The sequence below is a fragment of the Colossoma macropomum genome, unplaced genomic scaffold (genome assembly GCF_904425465.1).
Source record: "Colossoma macropomum unplaced genomic scaffold, Colossoma_macropomum, whole genome shotgun sequence".
NCBI lineage: Eukaryota > Metazoa > Chordata > Actinopteri > Characiformes > Serrasalmidae > Colossoma > Colossoma macropomum.
The window spans coordinates 22,918,981-22,935,957 of NW_023494795.1; the positions used below are offsets into that span (position 1 = coordinate 22,918,981).

The following is a 16,977-nucleotide window of genomic DNA, read 5'->3' on the forward strand; positions in this document are numbered from 1 at the left end:
TACATTTATAATGACTTCCTAATTTAATGATGTGCATGAAGGAGTATAATTAGAGTTACATTACCACAACATTTTAAGCTCAAAGGCTAAAGCTTAATCTTATTATTATTACTTCAAAAAGTACAGTCGGATGCAAAAGTTCGGCTGCTCTGGTCAAGTTTCATGTTTTGTTGATTTTCTAAGTGAAAATAAGTTACACATCATCTACAGAGAACACACTTACATTTACACTTAATACACAATTACTGTTTATTTGCTGAATTTAACGTATTGGGGCAGAGGAGGGGATGGGGTTGAAATATTTTTTTTTTGGTCAAATATGTTAAACTCAGCAGGTAAATGGCAATTGTGCCCTAAAACATGCAGAGAAATGCTTACTTTCCCTTAAACCATCTGACTAGGGGGTTTGCATATGACTGTGTATCATGTTTAAAGGCTACACTCAGCTCATGGCTGCCAAAGTCCCAACTATAGCAATCAGTGCAATGAAGGTGCTTCTTTTGACACCTGATGTAGCTTCTTCAGGACGCAGCATCATGTAAATCACTATGTTCTCTCAACCACTGCCCTTCTACTGCGTACACACACTGTTATTACCTCCTACATACAGTACCAAAGCGCTACTGAAACTACTCACCACAGTAAAACCACTCAGTACTTCTGCTCATGACACGCCCTTCATTCCACCATGCAAACCGTGAATTAGTGGATTGGAGATGATGTCATATCAAACGCCCCAAGACGGTAAAAGAGAGTAAAAAATCAGTTAGTATTGGTGAAGATAATTGTGTTATTAGTAATAATTAATTTATTTAGTATAGTAATATTGTGCTATATTTAAGAGAGCAGTAGAACACTGGAAGTATTTACACAGTAGTGGAATAAAGACAATAAAATAGTATAATATTCTGGATCACGTTTCACATTTTATCTGACCAGTGACCGCTGGGATAGGCTCCAGTTTCATTTTGGCCAAAGACTGAGAGAATGTTTATTGAATATTATTATAATCAATTCTAACAAAGTCCAACATGAGTTGGAAATCATTGCAACCTCTCCTTTTCTTACCGTAACATATTACAGAGTGTAACACATCTTCAAGGAGGGTCTCTGATCTAGCTGAGCATGTTTGCCTGATGACTGGTGGGGGAGGTGAACCACGATGTTATTGATTAATGTTTTCTCCCCGCCTACAGGTGCACAGTGACGTAATCAAAACGTTTTGGAGATGGGCAATGTTACTACACTTTGCTTAAACATTACAAACTACAAGATTATCTTTGAAATGATAAATCATTTAAAAAAGATCACTTTTGATTTCATTAGTAAGAATTGCTTCAGATTGATGAATCCCAATGAATCGCTTTTAAACCCCTCATGAACAGATCCTGAGGGGCAGATGACAGTGTAAGTCCAGACAATGGCTATGTTTACATGCAACGATTTTTGCCAATCCGATTGAATACAATCCGATTACAGATTTAGACTGAGGTGTTTATATGCACTCTATTCAACAATCTGATGGAAAATCTTCGTTTACATGCTCACTACAAGTAATCCGATGCAAAATGACGCGCATGCGTGGAGTAGCGCTTAGAGTAAACGTTACCATGACAGCGAACATCACGTGAGGTCCAGACCAGTTTCTGCTCCGCCATGTTGAGCGGTGTAAACTTTCGCCGTGACGCGACGCACATGCGCAGAACATACTTACACGTTCCGATTGGAATGTAATCGGATTCAGGCGTTTACATGGCTATTATTCTTCTATTTAACGGATTATTTAGAAGTTTACCCACCTCGTTTAATCGGATAGAAATTGTATTCCGAATGGCCTCAATCGGATTAGACTATTCCGATTGAGGTGTTTACATGGACGTATTCTATTCCGATTGAGCTATTAGTCGGATTATTAACGGATTATCAGGCTGCATGTAAACGTGGCTAGTGAAGCAGATGTTTTGTGTATACATTAATGACGTGGATATGTGAAGGTTCACATTGTAAGAGTCTCAATTAATAGTTCAAACATAAATGAATGCATAGGAAAATCAAAAAGCCTTGTTGAGTGTTCTAACATCTGATCATTTAAGACCCCTGCTTACTGCAGTCTAGAGAGAGTGAGAGACTGGCCGTGCTGCAGCAACGAAGCTGAAGTTGTTTCGTTCGAATTGCTCGTTCCACCTTAAATGGTGCAGCAGTTGTATTCTGGCGTCTCGGGACTTCAGCGCCAGAAAGTGACTGCTGCAGCATTTAAGGTAGAACGGAAAATTCGAATAAGAAGCGACCTCAGTCACGTGAAGCAGCTGAGGGAGCGCGGGGGGGGGGCACATAGAGCAAGAAAGAGAGAGAGAGAGCGCCTCTGTGCTGCTGTGGGTGTTTTTCTGGCGCCGCTCCCTGCACACACCAGCTGACTGCTCGCGCATGTAAACACCGTCCACATGCTTCCTGCTAGAGCTGCCCTACCCCAGCTCCCCCTCCCCCTGCTTATCTCGCTCTCACTTGGCATTTCTGAGCAGCACGAGGAACATCCATGTCTTTCTGGGCTCGCCTTTCTCTCTCTCACGTGCGCGTGAAGCTTTTCTCTGAAGGCTCTCAGTAAAGCAACACAAAGCAGATCAGCAGAGTTTTTATCTTCAGTATGTAGAGCTCTTAAAGCGCTTTAATCTACTGAGTGGTGAAGTATATATTTCATTATAGGCTGTCTTGATTTCACATTGTTTTTTTGTTGCTGTTTTTGGGTGTAAATGGTCATATAACCAGGGTAATGTACTTCACCAAGTACCTAACACTAACATGAATACAGATACAGCTACCCTATTTGGTACATAGGCTGCGTCCTAACCCCCATACTACCATACTAATTAGTATGTAAAAACTAGTATGCCACCTTTAGATTAGTATGGATAGTGTAGTAGTATGCGGTTTTGGACGCAGCCAAAACTGTATTTTTATGTTTTAAATTATTATTTATAAAAATTCTTTTTAAAAGATGTTTATTTTTCATTATTTGTTTGAATATTATTGAATGTATTCATATTCATAAATGTACAAAATATTGTTAAATAAAACATTACAGCCAATGATAAAAAATACAACTGTTATTATGTTACAAATAATTTGTTTCATTATAAACAATTTATAATACGTTTATAAATAAATAGAATATTGTATGTATAGTTATATTTCATTTTTTATGATAAAACAACAACTTACTGTGTCACATTTACTGTGTAATCCTAACTATCAGTTGTTTTCTTAACTTTGCCTGAAGTTTTTGGACCTGCAAGACTTATTACCCAACAGAACAGAGGCACCCACACTTTGTGTCTTGTTTGTGGTGGGCTAAAAAGACAAAACAATTTTTAAAAATTAACAGCATATTTTATAAAATTACACTTTATTTTGTAATAACTTATTGAAAAATGCAATTTTAAAAAGTTTTTTTTTTTTTTTTAAATTTAGGTTATATATAGTATAAAACTTTGGGCTGCCCAGTAATATAGACTACATGCAGCATTTTGCTGTTGTCAGAACAAAACTTTGAATCTCCAAAATGGTAACTTTACAGGAGAAGGAAAAAACCTATAATTTTGGGTTGTTTCTTTTGGTCCATTTATCATGAAGTTTACACACAATGTAAAGGGCAGCAAGCATTTTCATATTATGTTAAAAATCAAAAAAACCACAAAAATGGAGAAATGAGGTTTTGTTTTTTCTTTATTTATTTATTGTATAATTGGGTCTAATTGATTAATTGGTGCAACATTTGACTCTGTAGTTTCCCATTGCTCACCATTGTGATCATGAACAAAAACTTTCCAGAATTGTTTCTAAAAAGGTACACATGTTGTGTTATGGGAATTTCCATGGAAATAAATCCATGTACTCACATAGCTACGGACAATAAATAAAAATAAAAGTCCACAGAATTTTCCTCATATTCTAAATGAGGTCAGTCAGCCACGACATGTTTGGTGTCCATACTTTGTTTCTTTAATTTTCAGACACCAAACATGCCTTCCCTAACTGACCGCATTTAAGAGAAGGGGTGCCAATTAGATTTTTCTCAGACTAATTGTGTTAAAGGAGCACGGCCCAAATCAAAAATTCAGTCTGTAGGCCGCAGCCAGAGCCTTTCTCTCTGCTGTGATCTCAGCATGCTGCTTAACCTTAATTCTGCGCTATAGGTGGTGCTCCCACCCTGCACGCTACATTACAGAGAAAGAGCAGCGCGCTTTACTATAAAATGAATACAAAATTTGGGTGAGATCCAACAACACTGGAGAGAATACAGGCACTTGTATTTTCTCTAAGTTCTCTCTTTCTTCATGCTCCCCCTTTCCTTCACAGCTTTGCTGAATGGCTATATAAGGAAAATAAGGAAGTGGTTAATACACTACGGCTGAAATCTTTCTGAGTAACACATTTCATGGAAGTTGAATCTTACACGTAGCACCTTTTTCACAGCTGCTAACATCAGATTTAAGGGCATCCATAAACTTCAAGCCCTTTTATGTGTACATGTTGATCTGAGGACATACAAGTTCACTTTATTCAAATGGCTTCTGAGCTGAAGCAGAAACAGAGCCAGACTTAAACGGTGGAAAAAACACTCTCTTTCCTGTTAGTGTGTGAGCGGAAGTTGTGTGTGTGACTCAACTAGAGTGGACTTTGTAGCTTCCTAAACACTCACGCTCCCTCATCCTGTTGTCTCAACAATCAATTTTTATGCCTCGACTCTCTATCGCCACATTTTTGTGGTAAACAAAAAATGACTGGAGGAAAAAAAGAGCAAAGTTGTTCAAAAGTGGTGAGAAAGATGAATATGATTATGAGTACATCGGTACATGAAATATGTGTATTGTTCTATGCAAAAGTTTGGATACTCCTGGTAAAATGACATTTTTTGGTTTAAGTGAAAATAAGTTTACACTTTTTCTAAAGAGAACACAATTCTGCACATCTTAAATAACGGTTACTGTTTATTGGCTGAATTTTACATATAGGGGAACTTTTCGCTGGATTTCTGAGAATAAAGTATCTGAGAATAGATGGACGGGGGTGGAAAAAGTACAGAATAACTGTACTTCGGTGAAAGAATGGGTACAGTGTCAAAATCTTACTTCATTGAAAGTGGAAGTGTGGAGCCAAGAATAAACAGAGTAAAAAAAGGAAATGTAAAAAAACTACTTCAGTATAAAAGTAATACAAATTCTCAGGCGTATAAAGGTGCAAATTAAATGTTTTAACAAATTGATTTTTGGGGGCTGGTGTGTGATGCGTTGGTGTGGCAACTAATGGTTGGTGAATTTGTGTAGTTGTGGGCCATTTCGTTTTACACTGACATGAATTTGGTTGGATGTTTTGGTGAAAAACAATACATTCTGATTGATTGTCAAGAGTGAAAGAGAGAAATCTGGTCTTTGAGATTGAGTAGATTTGAGTATTTTGAAGATCTAAATGAAAAATATGGAGTTAAAAGTACAAGTTTTTTTCTCTTGGTAATGTAATTGAGTAGAAGTACTTGTATTCATTTTTTGAAAATATGTGGTTAAATATAAATCTTCCACAATAATATGTAAGCATAGTAATGAAGTACAGTTACATATTCCACACCTGTACCATTAAATTCACAAAAATACATATGAATCATTCATAAAATGTCACTTGTCATCTCTAACAGTGTCTGAGATGTCTAATGGTCTGACTTGGAGACTGTTTTAATTGGTGGGATTCTGGTGGATGTAGATGATGCCTGACTAAGGTTAGACTGGCTTTCTGTGAGTCATCCTGAAAGAGAGCTGAATGTGGAGGAAAGAAAAGACTCCAGTGGACAGACTGACTGATACTGGAACATGAATTAACGGTCAGTGTGACCTGTGGAAACTTACATGAACATCTCAAGAGCTGCCAAGCTTTCCTGATTGTCATTTCTCGGTAAAGACAGCTCTGTTTATTTTATCAGAGCATCTTTATTTCACTCACTCTGCTGCCCTGTGACTGTTTAAGGATTCATGGTTCTGTGCCAGTAGTATTGTGAAACTGTTTTAAATAGGACAGTATTAGAACTGTATTAGAACTAGAACTGTATTAGAGTGTACATGTTGCTGCTATTGTGGCTCTATGCATGAAATTTTTCATGTCTAATGGTTTTATGAATTCATTTACCAAGTTCCTAGAACATGTGGATACAGGAAAATGTTAGTCACAAACAGGACTGTGCAAATGTCAGAGACCACCCTTCATTTATTTAATTTACAGTAAAAACAGCCACTCAGTTCTTCATTTTTCAGGAGACATTTCTGAGGAGACAGAGTTAGGGTTAGGATAGAAAAGAATCCACTTGATTAAGAAAGAAGAAAGTCGATAGAAGAAAAAGATGTTTCCAAAACTGCAATTCAAGAAATAATTTTAAAAATATAAATTAAAAAAGGGGCACCTAACAACCATGCAAGACCTAGTAGACCAGAAAAAACTGTTCCCATCATATAAACAGTACATAAAATTTTCAGATTTAGGATAAAATCAAGCTCCAAGCGCTACTTTTACTTCAGATTTGAAAAAAGCCACATGTGCTTCTGTCCATCCTTCCACTATGAGAAGATGGCTTAATGCTTAATCTTCTCATAGCTGAATCCTTTCACATCTGAAAGGATGTGAAGCTATCAAGAAGCTGTAAATGAGAGGAGTAATCAAACAAAGAAACTGCTGGTGTTCGTATAACAATGGACTGTCCACTGCAGAGTCCAGACCTCAACATCACTGAAAGTGTATAGGAACACTTGGGTTGTAAGAAGTAGAAAATGCAACCAACTTACATCATGCAACAATGAATAACTCGTATTTGATGGCTGTTTTGGCTGGAAATTAAATAAATGAAGAATAATTTCTGACTTTTGTACAGTATTGTATATTACAATCTGCTCAGTGGCTGAGTGAATCAAATGCCTTTTAATGCTGGACAGTCTTTACTGGCAATAAGAAAATAAGCATTGCTATATTTACAGTGTAACCAAATTAGTATGTTCTGGTAATTTTTTTGCTGTTTTTCTTTTCCAACAGACAATGGCTGGACAGAGAGAGCAGAAGTGCTTGTTAATCTGCTACCTCAAAATGACAACTTTGCTCGCTTGTAAATCATCTAGATACAAAATATGGTTTATTTAACTTATTTTTGAAACACTGCAGTTCATTTTAGCATTTAACATGCATTTTTGGATACTCTTTTAGTTCTTAGATTTCATGCCTATTTCCCTTGTTATCGTTGCAAAGGCTGCAAGTCCTTCCATGGTGACAGAAAATTATAGTTATTTCTTAAAGACAAACAATAATCCATGCCATGTTAACTTTTTATAACTTTCTCCTGATCAGGTTACAGGTGTAGCCCAGTTTCTGTTTTGTGGGTCAGTGTCAGCCTGGGCGTTGTTCATCTTTTGGGGCCTGTGGTCTATGTTCAGTCGTGTATGAGTTGGCAGGTCTCTGTAAAGTTCCCACTTTGCTGCTTATGAGGACTGCAGGGTGTGGGGAAGCTGTGAGTTCAGCTCAGGCCTCCGAGACTGTACACCACTCTCTTTAAATAATGCTGAATAGGCACTACGGCACTATAGCTTGTAACTCATGCTGAGAGTCAAACCTCATTCTACGTGACTTACAATCTGCCATAGATGATATGGGTCGAGGAGATAAAGCTTATCACCCATTTTAGAAATACCTTCCTTTGTCTATTTGCAGCACCCTGTGGAGGGAAACTTTGAGCTACGCAATCCAAAAAGCATGTTGCGCCTCCGTGTTTAAAGAAAAGCCCGCCCTCTGTTTTTGGTTGACCTACATTTGCAAACCCCACCTATTTTAACTCAGGGCATGTTGTCATTACTGAGGGCAAGCTGATGGGGCACACGTTTATCTCTCTCTCGCCGTTCGATCGCCCTGCCCATGCTGCCACTGCAGTTTTTTCCTCTGGCAGCCAAAAAGAGACGACACATCTGTCACCAAGCCCTCCACATAGGCAATGTGCTGGCATGCATCCCACTCGCACTCTTTCCCCTCTCTCTCTCTCTCTCGCTCACACATACACAAACATACTCCCTCCCCCCGGCCCTTATGCCTCTCCCCTATACATGGCCCCAACCAAGACCCTCCCCAGATTCCACAGCCTCCAAAAAAGTCAAACTGGGGCACTTTTCTGTTGGATTTCTTTATTCTTTAACGTTAAGTTATACCTGAATAGCAACTTTTGATACGTTCCAACATGCTTTGTAGGTTAGAGTACAGGGCCGGTCTTTGAGATCCTCGCTGAGGGACCCTGTGGCCTCTTGGCTTTGTGGAGCTCAACCACAACAACAGGACTTGGTCTTCAGTACCTTTCAAGAGCAGCCTGTAGACCAATTCTCTCTCACATTGGCAGACCATGAGGTTCATACCTAGAGAGACAGAGCAAAATTCAAGGCACTTTAAGATAAAGGGGAAGACAATGACTACAGTTAGCAGAAACATCTCTTCAACCATCGACGTTCATCTTCTGGGCCCATGTGAGTACTCTTCCAGCAGAATATAGCAACATCAGGCATCTTCAAATAAGCATGAGGCCAAGTCGTTGTTTGACCTCTTCACGGTGACGATGGAGTGCTTGTTTACTTCCTCAAAGCCCCAGCAATGTCAAAGCCATGCTGTACAATAATGCTTTGGTTTCCAAGACAACACCCACCCAGTTAGCATTTGGTATGGCTGCATGTCAATGTAATGGATAGACCTTCAGTATGTAATTAAACCCTTTTCTAGAGTTCCCATTTCAATAGTTAAACTCCAAATAAACACAGCACTCCCATGTGTCATGAATACATGACCATACACGGTAACAAATGAGAATATAGGTTAGTGGAGCTCTAGAGCTCCATGGTTTGGTCACATTTCTAAACAATACCTACTTTGTTTACATAGACTTACTCAGGCTCAGCCTCCTTCCAGTGATCCTGAAAAATGGGCTAGTGATTTGAATTCATTCTAACAGTCAAGTGGGATAGTTACAGATGTGTGACGGCATGATACCCAGTTGTCTTCTCCAGAGATATTCAAATATAGCTCTCCATCCCAAACCTATTCATAGAAAGAATTAAATCTGCCCTCTCAGTTATTGCATTACGCTCGTAATGTCATTTCTGATAAAATGAAAATGAACCTTGCGATCTGAGTGAAAAACAAGGGATGGGCAGTGCTATCTGGAAAATACCAAGAGAGGCAAAAAGAAGGAGGATCGTGGGGGCAGCATAACAGCCATATCTCTTTCCCCTCTGTGTGTATACAGCGAGCAGCTGTCAGCTAAGGGGGGAAGACTGGACTGGAGGTTTTCTAGAGCTATGGCCAGCTGAAGGTTTTAAGGGTGTATGTTGTTGCATTAATATCAAAACTTTTTCAATTATTTGCAATTTATCTAATTTTTAAAATTATCTTTACATTATGTATATTACGTATGGAGCAATAGAATTGGTGCAAAACTGATGGATTAAAATGTCTTAATTTAATCAAGTTAAAGGAGAATTTGCTGATTTTTCAAAAGCTTAGCACAATTCATTAATCAAGATTAAGTCATTCAGAGTGGTTTGATTTAAAATGTACCAAGTCTGAATTGTTCACAGTGGTGGTGATGGGAACCAGATGTCTGGAGCATTTAATGCCACTGAAACCTCCCTCACAGAAACTATTACATGAAGATGGTTAAGAATATGCTGCCTGATGTCTAAGACATTATTTTATAATAGTCTTTAGATAAAGTTTTGGCTTGAAAAGTTTTAATCCATTCATGTTGGAGAGGAACATGCACTGTATTGTAAGGCAAAATAGAACCCAAAGAAAACCAAGAAAACCTATTCTTTACCACTATTTCACCATTATTAACATACATATACAAACTCAGACTCTGCTTGACTTTGTTTATATCTAAAAGATTTAATTACAAAAATGTAGAACAAAAATCAATGGAATTCAATTTAAGTTGCAATAACAGCGATAATGCATGTTTGCATGAGTGTACTTTGCCTTAATGTTGGAGCTCAGTATTTCACTCTAGTGCCCTAACATTGCCTGGGTTTGGCATCTTCTCTTTCTTCAGTGGCTTGATGTATGTTTAATAATATCAGTTCTTAAATGCCATTTCACCTCATGATCAACTCTTACATACAACCCCAGCCAAAAATTTAATTTGATTGATTTACACATGAGCAGATAAACAGTGATCCACCATTCTGTATTTAAAATAAAAATAAAAGTAATGAGAATTGAAAAGTTTGCTTTGCTATGAAAAGCTCAGATCATGAATCAAAGCTTTACCATTAGTAAGGACAAAGACAGTGAATCCGTACTACATTAACAGAATCACAGTAACTGAAATATCACTCGACGGCATCATCACACTGCTCTTCATCACTACATCCTATTAGTGGCCCTTGTTCCCATGACAACATGTGTTTGGGATCCCAAAGAAAGGAAAATTGATTCTCTTCTGTCACCGGTCATTCTTTTATGGATTAATGATTGTATGATCGTATGACTGTTTCATGCTGGTATATATATGTAAAATATGGAGGTTAACCACTTTTGTTGTACAAATGCAGCACTGACACTGAAACCACTTAGGATGTTTCAGTGTTTTTTTTTTACACTTTTCTTTGTTTTTATGTACATTTTAATATTTACACCCTGACATGTTCAGAGTGCTATATACTGTAAAGAACTTATTACAGCACTTCCATAATCTCTACAATAAACAGACAAATCAAATCAGTCTCTCTCCCTCTCTTTGTGAATATACAGCGCTCTGAAGTGGAAGGAGGGACTGTATCAGCTCTTTGTCTGCAGGCACCGCTCCCTCCAATCTCAGACAGAGGGGCAACATCACTGCCCCCCCCCCCAAAAAAATAAAATTGGAAGGCAAATCAATATACAGCATTTCCTCTGGCGACCAAAGCCACTGCACACTTACACCTGCAAGTGACCGCCAGCCATTGTGCTGATGAACAACACGTAATAGCAGAACAGGGTGCGACTGAATGACTCGCGATCACACAAAAGGGGTTTTTAAGGGTTAACAGACCTACAACAAAGAGGCGCAGCCCACTCAGAGGCTCCGCCCTTCAGGAGATTCTTTAAGGGGAAGCTGTTTACAACCCCTCAACGGAGGGGTCTTTGGGTTCAACGCTGCTTCTTTTTTGTCTACTGACTGGGAATCAAATGCGATTGTCATAAAGGTGCAGCCGCAGACTGCCTCATTTAACCCAGTATCGTCTGTTTATGGTTTCATCTTCCGTAAACAAAAACGAACAATAACCGTGGGAATGACTGTTTTGATTGACAGCTGCAGCAGTAATTAGCCTTTAGCATCGTTCCCCAGTTCTATATGTACACGGAAGACTCTGTTGTTTCGCGTAAAAGAAAGAGATTGCAGTCGTTAAATGCGGCTGGTCAACACAAAGGCACTGGGATGTGCAGCCTCAAACTTTTATTTGCCTCATATATCTCCTGTTTATGCTGTTTACCTTGTTCTCAGCTAAACATATATTGTTTCCGACTGAATAATTGCTGTTTTTTCAGGACAACTGCATCACCGCAATTACCCCTTAGCATTGTTTTTCCATGCAGACCGTCTTCCTTCGTCACGTAAAAGACAATAAATGGCCATCAGTAATAAGCGGTAGCTACAGTAACTGTGGCTAAAAGCTGTTAGCCTGCGATTTCAAACCCACTTTTAATTCAGCCTCGCAGCATAAAACGTCCATGTTTCTATTTTATAGGCTATTTATTTGTGTTTCACCGCGCACGCGTGCTCCCGCGCCTCCGCCAGACGCGCGCGAGTGTCTCACGGCTCCGCGCGCTCGCCGCCGCGACCTTTCCCCCAGTTCTCGAGCGCCGAGTTCACCGGGTTTACACTGACACCGCTGACTCCTCGGCCACGCCCCCCAACAGCCACGCACCCCGGCTGAGCCAATCGGCGTCCGATCACGTACTGATCACGCGCTGCCTTCGCTCCCATTGGTCCGTTTCTGCTACACCTTTGTTTCTGATTGGTGACATGTTACCACCCGCCAGTCTGCTCTGAATTTTGTTTCTGTTTTTTTTTCTTCTGCTTCTCCGTTCCTGATTCACTCAGCTGAGGTTGGACCTTGCTGTAAAAAAAGTGGTTACACTTATGAGCCCAGGATTTGCTCAACGGTTGTGTCGCTTTTTAGCTCTCGTTGTTTTCTCCTGACTTCGCTGTTTGGACGTTTCTTTTGCTCCACATGCCGACTTTCGCTCCAGACTCTGGTCAGGTAAGTTGATGTATGTCTTTTTTCTGTATTGGCACGGCTTCACTGTCTGTTTACCACTTTACGTTATTTGCGCAGTGACCCACAAACGGTGACGAGTTTGAAGCGTTAGTACAGGTGCTGTAAAGTTAGCGTTAAAACGTTTTGTAACCGGGCTTTTCTACGTCTGTTGTTCATTGTTTTTCTCCCCACCAGTTTGCTCATGGACTGGTGCAATTGTGGAGGTGTTTATTTAAGTTTATCACAGCTGGTCATATTTCAGCCTCTTGACGTAGGACTTTTCGATGTGTAGAGAGGAATTTGCGTTTAACAAATGCACTTTCACACGTTGTACCGAACTGCACGCAGAGTTGTGGTGGATAATAATAAAGCCTTTGCCGCAATCAGTGTTGTGCATCATGCCCTCCGGTGATGAGCTGCAGTGCTACTTGAGATCTTTGCAGCAGATTCGGTTCAGCTCGCCCTGTTTTGTGTTGTTGGAAAGTAATGACGAGAGCACGTTTTTAAATGTGCTCAGTTTGTGCTTAACTTACATGTCGTAGCTGCGGACGAGGCTGCTGCAGTCTCATTAACAACACAATGCTGAACCCCTCCTGATAGTCTGGGTCCCTCTGAAATAAATAAATAAATACATAGAAACTGGCTGTAGCTTTTGGCCCCTTGTGAAGGCTTCGCTACAACAAATAGAGGTGTAGCCTGAATTTAGTACTTCCTCGTGTGGGTGCCCGCCCTTGTATCAGAGTGTTTTTTTTTCATGATAAACTCACATGGCGGTTTGGTTAGGGGCACGTCACTCTAAAGGCTATTTTTGGAGATGGGAGGTTCCCAGCAGTAGAGTTTAGTGTTTAGTGTTGAGGGCTGGGTGTAGCAGCCAAGCAGTACTGGAGCCACTCTCTCTCTTTCTCTCTATCGTTTTCTCTCTCTCTCTTCTCGCAACTCTCCCCTCCCTCTTTCTCTCTTTCTGTCTCTCGACCTCAGTTTCTTTCTCCATTTCATCACTCACTTTCTCTGCAACTCATACACTCTTAAAAATAAAGGTTTTGGGCTTTTTTGTATATGGAAAATCTTTAATTGGTATAAACCGTTTACAGTGAAACAGTCTTTAGGGAACTCAGAAGTGGTTGTTATGTAGAGGTGGGCAGACTGGCAAAAACATAACATCACAGTACATCTAGAGGTTTTCACAATACCTGATATGCTTCACAATATTTAGGTTTTTTTAGAGGTTTGATAAGGGCCAGTAGTGCCTCATCAAAAAAAAAGTATATATATATATATATATATATATATATACTATGAAAAAGTATGTATGCAATTATTTTTATTCAACATTTTACATACGGCTCTGCATTAAATCCAAAACAGGTGTAATTACACACTTTCTAATGACACATGGCTTTTGTCAGTGTTCTTTAAGTACTAATGACACACACAACATGCTCAGGAAATCATATTGTGACGCAATGTGATGTCATTTATCATAATAATGCTAAATTTGTCATATTGCCCATCCCTATTCTTCTATGACATCCCACCCAAGAACCTTTATTTCTACCCTTATTTACATTTATTTATTTTTTTTGTATAGAGTGTCTTGATAAGCCATGTGGCCAGCCATATGACTGACAGTGAACCAAAATGGAATTAACATTCACATTTACTATAGTGAACAAAGTCAGAATGGTCTCCACAGTGTTGTGATTATCAGTATTTATTAAGAGGTCTATGCAAAGCATTAACATCCCCGACTAATGTGCACTGCGCTGCTGATGTTCCCTGCTGCAGGCCAATCTCATGGACATCTGTGAGGTGATAATGGAGAGGAACAGGCACGACAATGAGAAGTCCTCTTCCACCACTCTGCAGTACCATGACCTTGAGGCCGCTGAGGCTCTGGTGTGCATGAGCTCCTGGGTCCAGAGGTCCCCCAAACCTCGCCCGCTGACGCCCACCTCTGACTCCTGCGACTCACTCAGTCTGCACCATGAAACCCTGGAATCCCCCAAAGACCTGGTGTCCCTCTCTTCACTAGTGAGTTTCAGAGATGGAAAAAGTTTGTTTTGATTGCTTTAAGAGTTATACATGTGCTCCCAAAAGTTTTAATGAGTAGCGCAACCAAAAAAAAACATAATTCTGGGAATACAAGAGAACTGAAAGTGAGGCTAATACAGAATTTTGAAAGGAGAAGTATGTGCTTGTTAATGTAAACTGAACTGGGTGGGACATGATGTACTAACTTGACTTTCTCTTCTGCACCAGTGCATGACTCCACCACACAGCCCCAGCTTTGCTGAGACCTCAACCACCTCTGCTCTCATCACCACCATGCCCTCCCTGGCTGGTTTGGGCCTCAAACCGAGTGTCTCACGGCCCAGAATGTGCCCCGTACTGACCACTGGGGCAGCAACCCACAGTAGCCTGCAGGCTGGCAGCACCACATTCCTTCCAAACAATCTTCCACCAACACCCTCTGAGCCACCTGCACAGCGCAGGGCCATGGCCACCAGTGTCATACGGCACACTGCAGATACATCTCTAGATCACCACATTCCATCCCCTACCACAGTACATGACAGGCCAGGACCCTCAGAGAGTCCTGTCCAGCAGCCTGATCCCAGTGCCCAGGTCACCATTCTGACTGAAACACAGACATGTAGTAGTCCATGTACTACTGCAGAAGAGGAAAGAACTATCCCCTCAAGTAATTCTTCAAGTTCCTCAACCCCTGTGTCACAAACCTCTCACTCCATGCCTCAGTCTCCCATAGCCAGCCCTCCAGTTCTCTGCCAGGTGTTTCCAGTCAACGGGCAGACTGGCATCATCTCTGCAATTGTGCAGACACATGTTCAGATGCAGGCCACCGGGCAAAAGCCCATCCTTCCTCAGTCATCCTCTTTCTCCCAGCCTCTTCTTGTGGGCCCTCCAGTGGCTCAGGGTACTGTGATGTTTGTAGTTCCTCAGTCTCAGGCCCCTCCATGCCAACAGAATGTTGTAACTGTTGGCAACACTAAGCTCCTGCCCCTGGCCCCTGCCCCAGTGTACATGCCCCCAGGTCAGAGTGGGGGCACCACACAGACAGACTTCTCTCGCAGGCGGAACTACGTCTGCAGCTTTCCAGGATGCAAGAAGACATACTTTAAGAGTTCCCACCTGAAAGCTCATCTGAGAACCCACACAGGTTGGTGTTTATTCAACAGAGAAAGTGCTGTAAACCTTTACAGTTGACAGTTTATATTTTTAATCATATATTCTTCTTTTCTCCAATTTTATTATAGTTTTATTTATTAGAATGAACAAAAATGTTTGATTTTGAAATTATTAAACAGTTTTTAATTGGGATCTAAAGGGCTAATTTATAGCTGTGGTACTGCATTCATTTAACAGGAGAGTGCTTATACATGTTATGATTATGACTGTTTTTGTTTCTCAGGTGAGAAGCCTTTCAGCTGCCACTGGGAAGGTTGTGACAAAAAATTTGCACGCTCCGATGAGCTTTCCAGACATCGCCGCACTCACACAGGCGAGAAGAAGTTTGTGTGTGCAGTGTGTGACCGACGCTTCATGCGAAGCGACCATTTGACCAAGCACACACGCCGTCACATGACCACCAAGCGGTCTGCAACATGGCCCACCGAAGTCCGTGAGCTCAACAAAATGGCCTCCTCCCAGGAATCATCGGCACAGTCTTCTCTGGCTCTCAGTGTGCTTTTACCTGCCTCAAACTAGGCCGATCCTCAGGCCACTCAGTCACCTCAGGACAATATCCCACTGACCATTTTACAGGGGAAACGGAAAACCAAGGCTGCTACACATCCATGTACAAAATGAACTGACCTTGCACTGGATTTTTTTCTTCTACCATGGTCGTTTATAAAGAATTTTTGTTTACTTTTATATAAGTTATGTCTCCCAAAATGTATGCACTTCCTTTGCCAAAGTCTTCGTGTCAGTTCATATTACCTATTGTAAGCCATTGTATATTTGTACATAAATGTAACTATCTATATGAATGTAATGTGTATTCAAACATGCATTTAATGACAATATATGAATAAATGTTACGTTTCTGTAAAGTGAACAGTATTCCTACCTGTGATACTACCTATCTTGCTTTGAACATTATTTAATAATGAACATTTGAAGATTCAAATAAACCATCATCTATATGTTGAAGTCTGTTTCATTCTACAAATGGTAATTGCAGTTCAAGTTGTTTGACAACAGAAAGCCGTTCAAAGTGAAACAAAGAGAGTCGAGTCATGTTTGAAAACGTGCGATTTCCATGTACATTGTCATAAATACATGTAAATATTGCGATATAATAAACAATTCTAGATTGTACTTAGCCTACAAAACCTGTATTGTAAAATATGTTAACAAAAGCACCCAAAGATTGCCCAAAGAGAAGAGCAAAACAATAAGTTCATTATGCAACCCTACACTGAGGCTGTTCTGGATCCAGTTACACAACACTCGCTCAGCGCAGTCTCCCCATAACACCCGGTAACAAACTTCGTCCAATCACGTCGCGCTGTTGTGGAGCGGTTAGGGGGCGCGACCAATCACTGCCGACCATGGGCTGTGGTGCCTTTTCTGATTGGTTGACGTTAAACCCGCCCATCTGCCTTACTGACCGATATTCTCAAACGGAGAAGCAAAATTTGCTTTGAGACGAAAC

The 16,977-nt window shown here is 40.4% G+C and overlaps 1 protein-coding gene across 1 annotated transcript; it reads left to right on the forward strand.

Moving 5' to 3' along the window:
• The first annotated feature begins 12,086 nt into the window (after positions 1 to 12,086).
• On the forward strand, positions 12,087 to 16,469 carry klf11a (Kruppel-like factor 11a). Its single transcript, XM_036581897.1, has 4 exons — positions 12,087 to 12,302; positions 14,085 to 14,330; positions 14,559 to 15,477; positions 15,730 to 16,469. Exons 1-4 carry the CDS (start codon positions 12,273 to 12,275, stop codon positions 16,023 to 16,025), a joined length of 1,491 nt encoding a protein of 496 aa, XP_036437790.1. The 5' UTR covers positions 12,087 to 12,272; the 3' UTR covers positions 16,026 to 16,469.
• The last annotated feature ends 508 nt before the right edge of the window (positions 16,470 to 16,977 follow it).

What these genes read in the sequence shown, in the direction of transcription:
- klf11a (XM_036581897.1), top strand. Translation starts at nt 12,273, where the DNA reads ATGCCGACTTTCGCTCCAGACTCTGGTCAG. An exon ending in TCGCTCCAGACTCTGGTCAG is followed by an intron (nt 12,303 to 14,084) that starts GTAAGTTGATGT and finishes TCCCTGCTGCAG; the next exon opens with GCCAATCTCATGGACATCTG. An exon ending in TGGTGTCCCTCTCTTCACTA is followed by an intron (nt 14,331 to 14,558) that starts GTGAGTTTCAGA and finishes CTTCTGCACCAG; the next exon opens with TGCATGACTCCACCACACAG.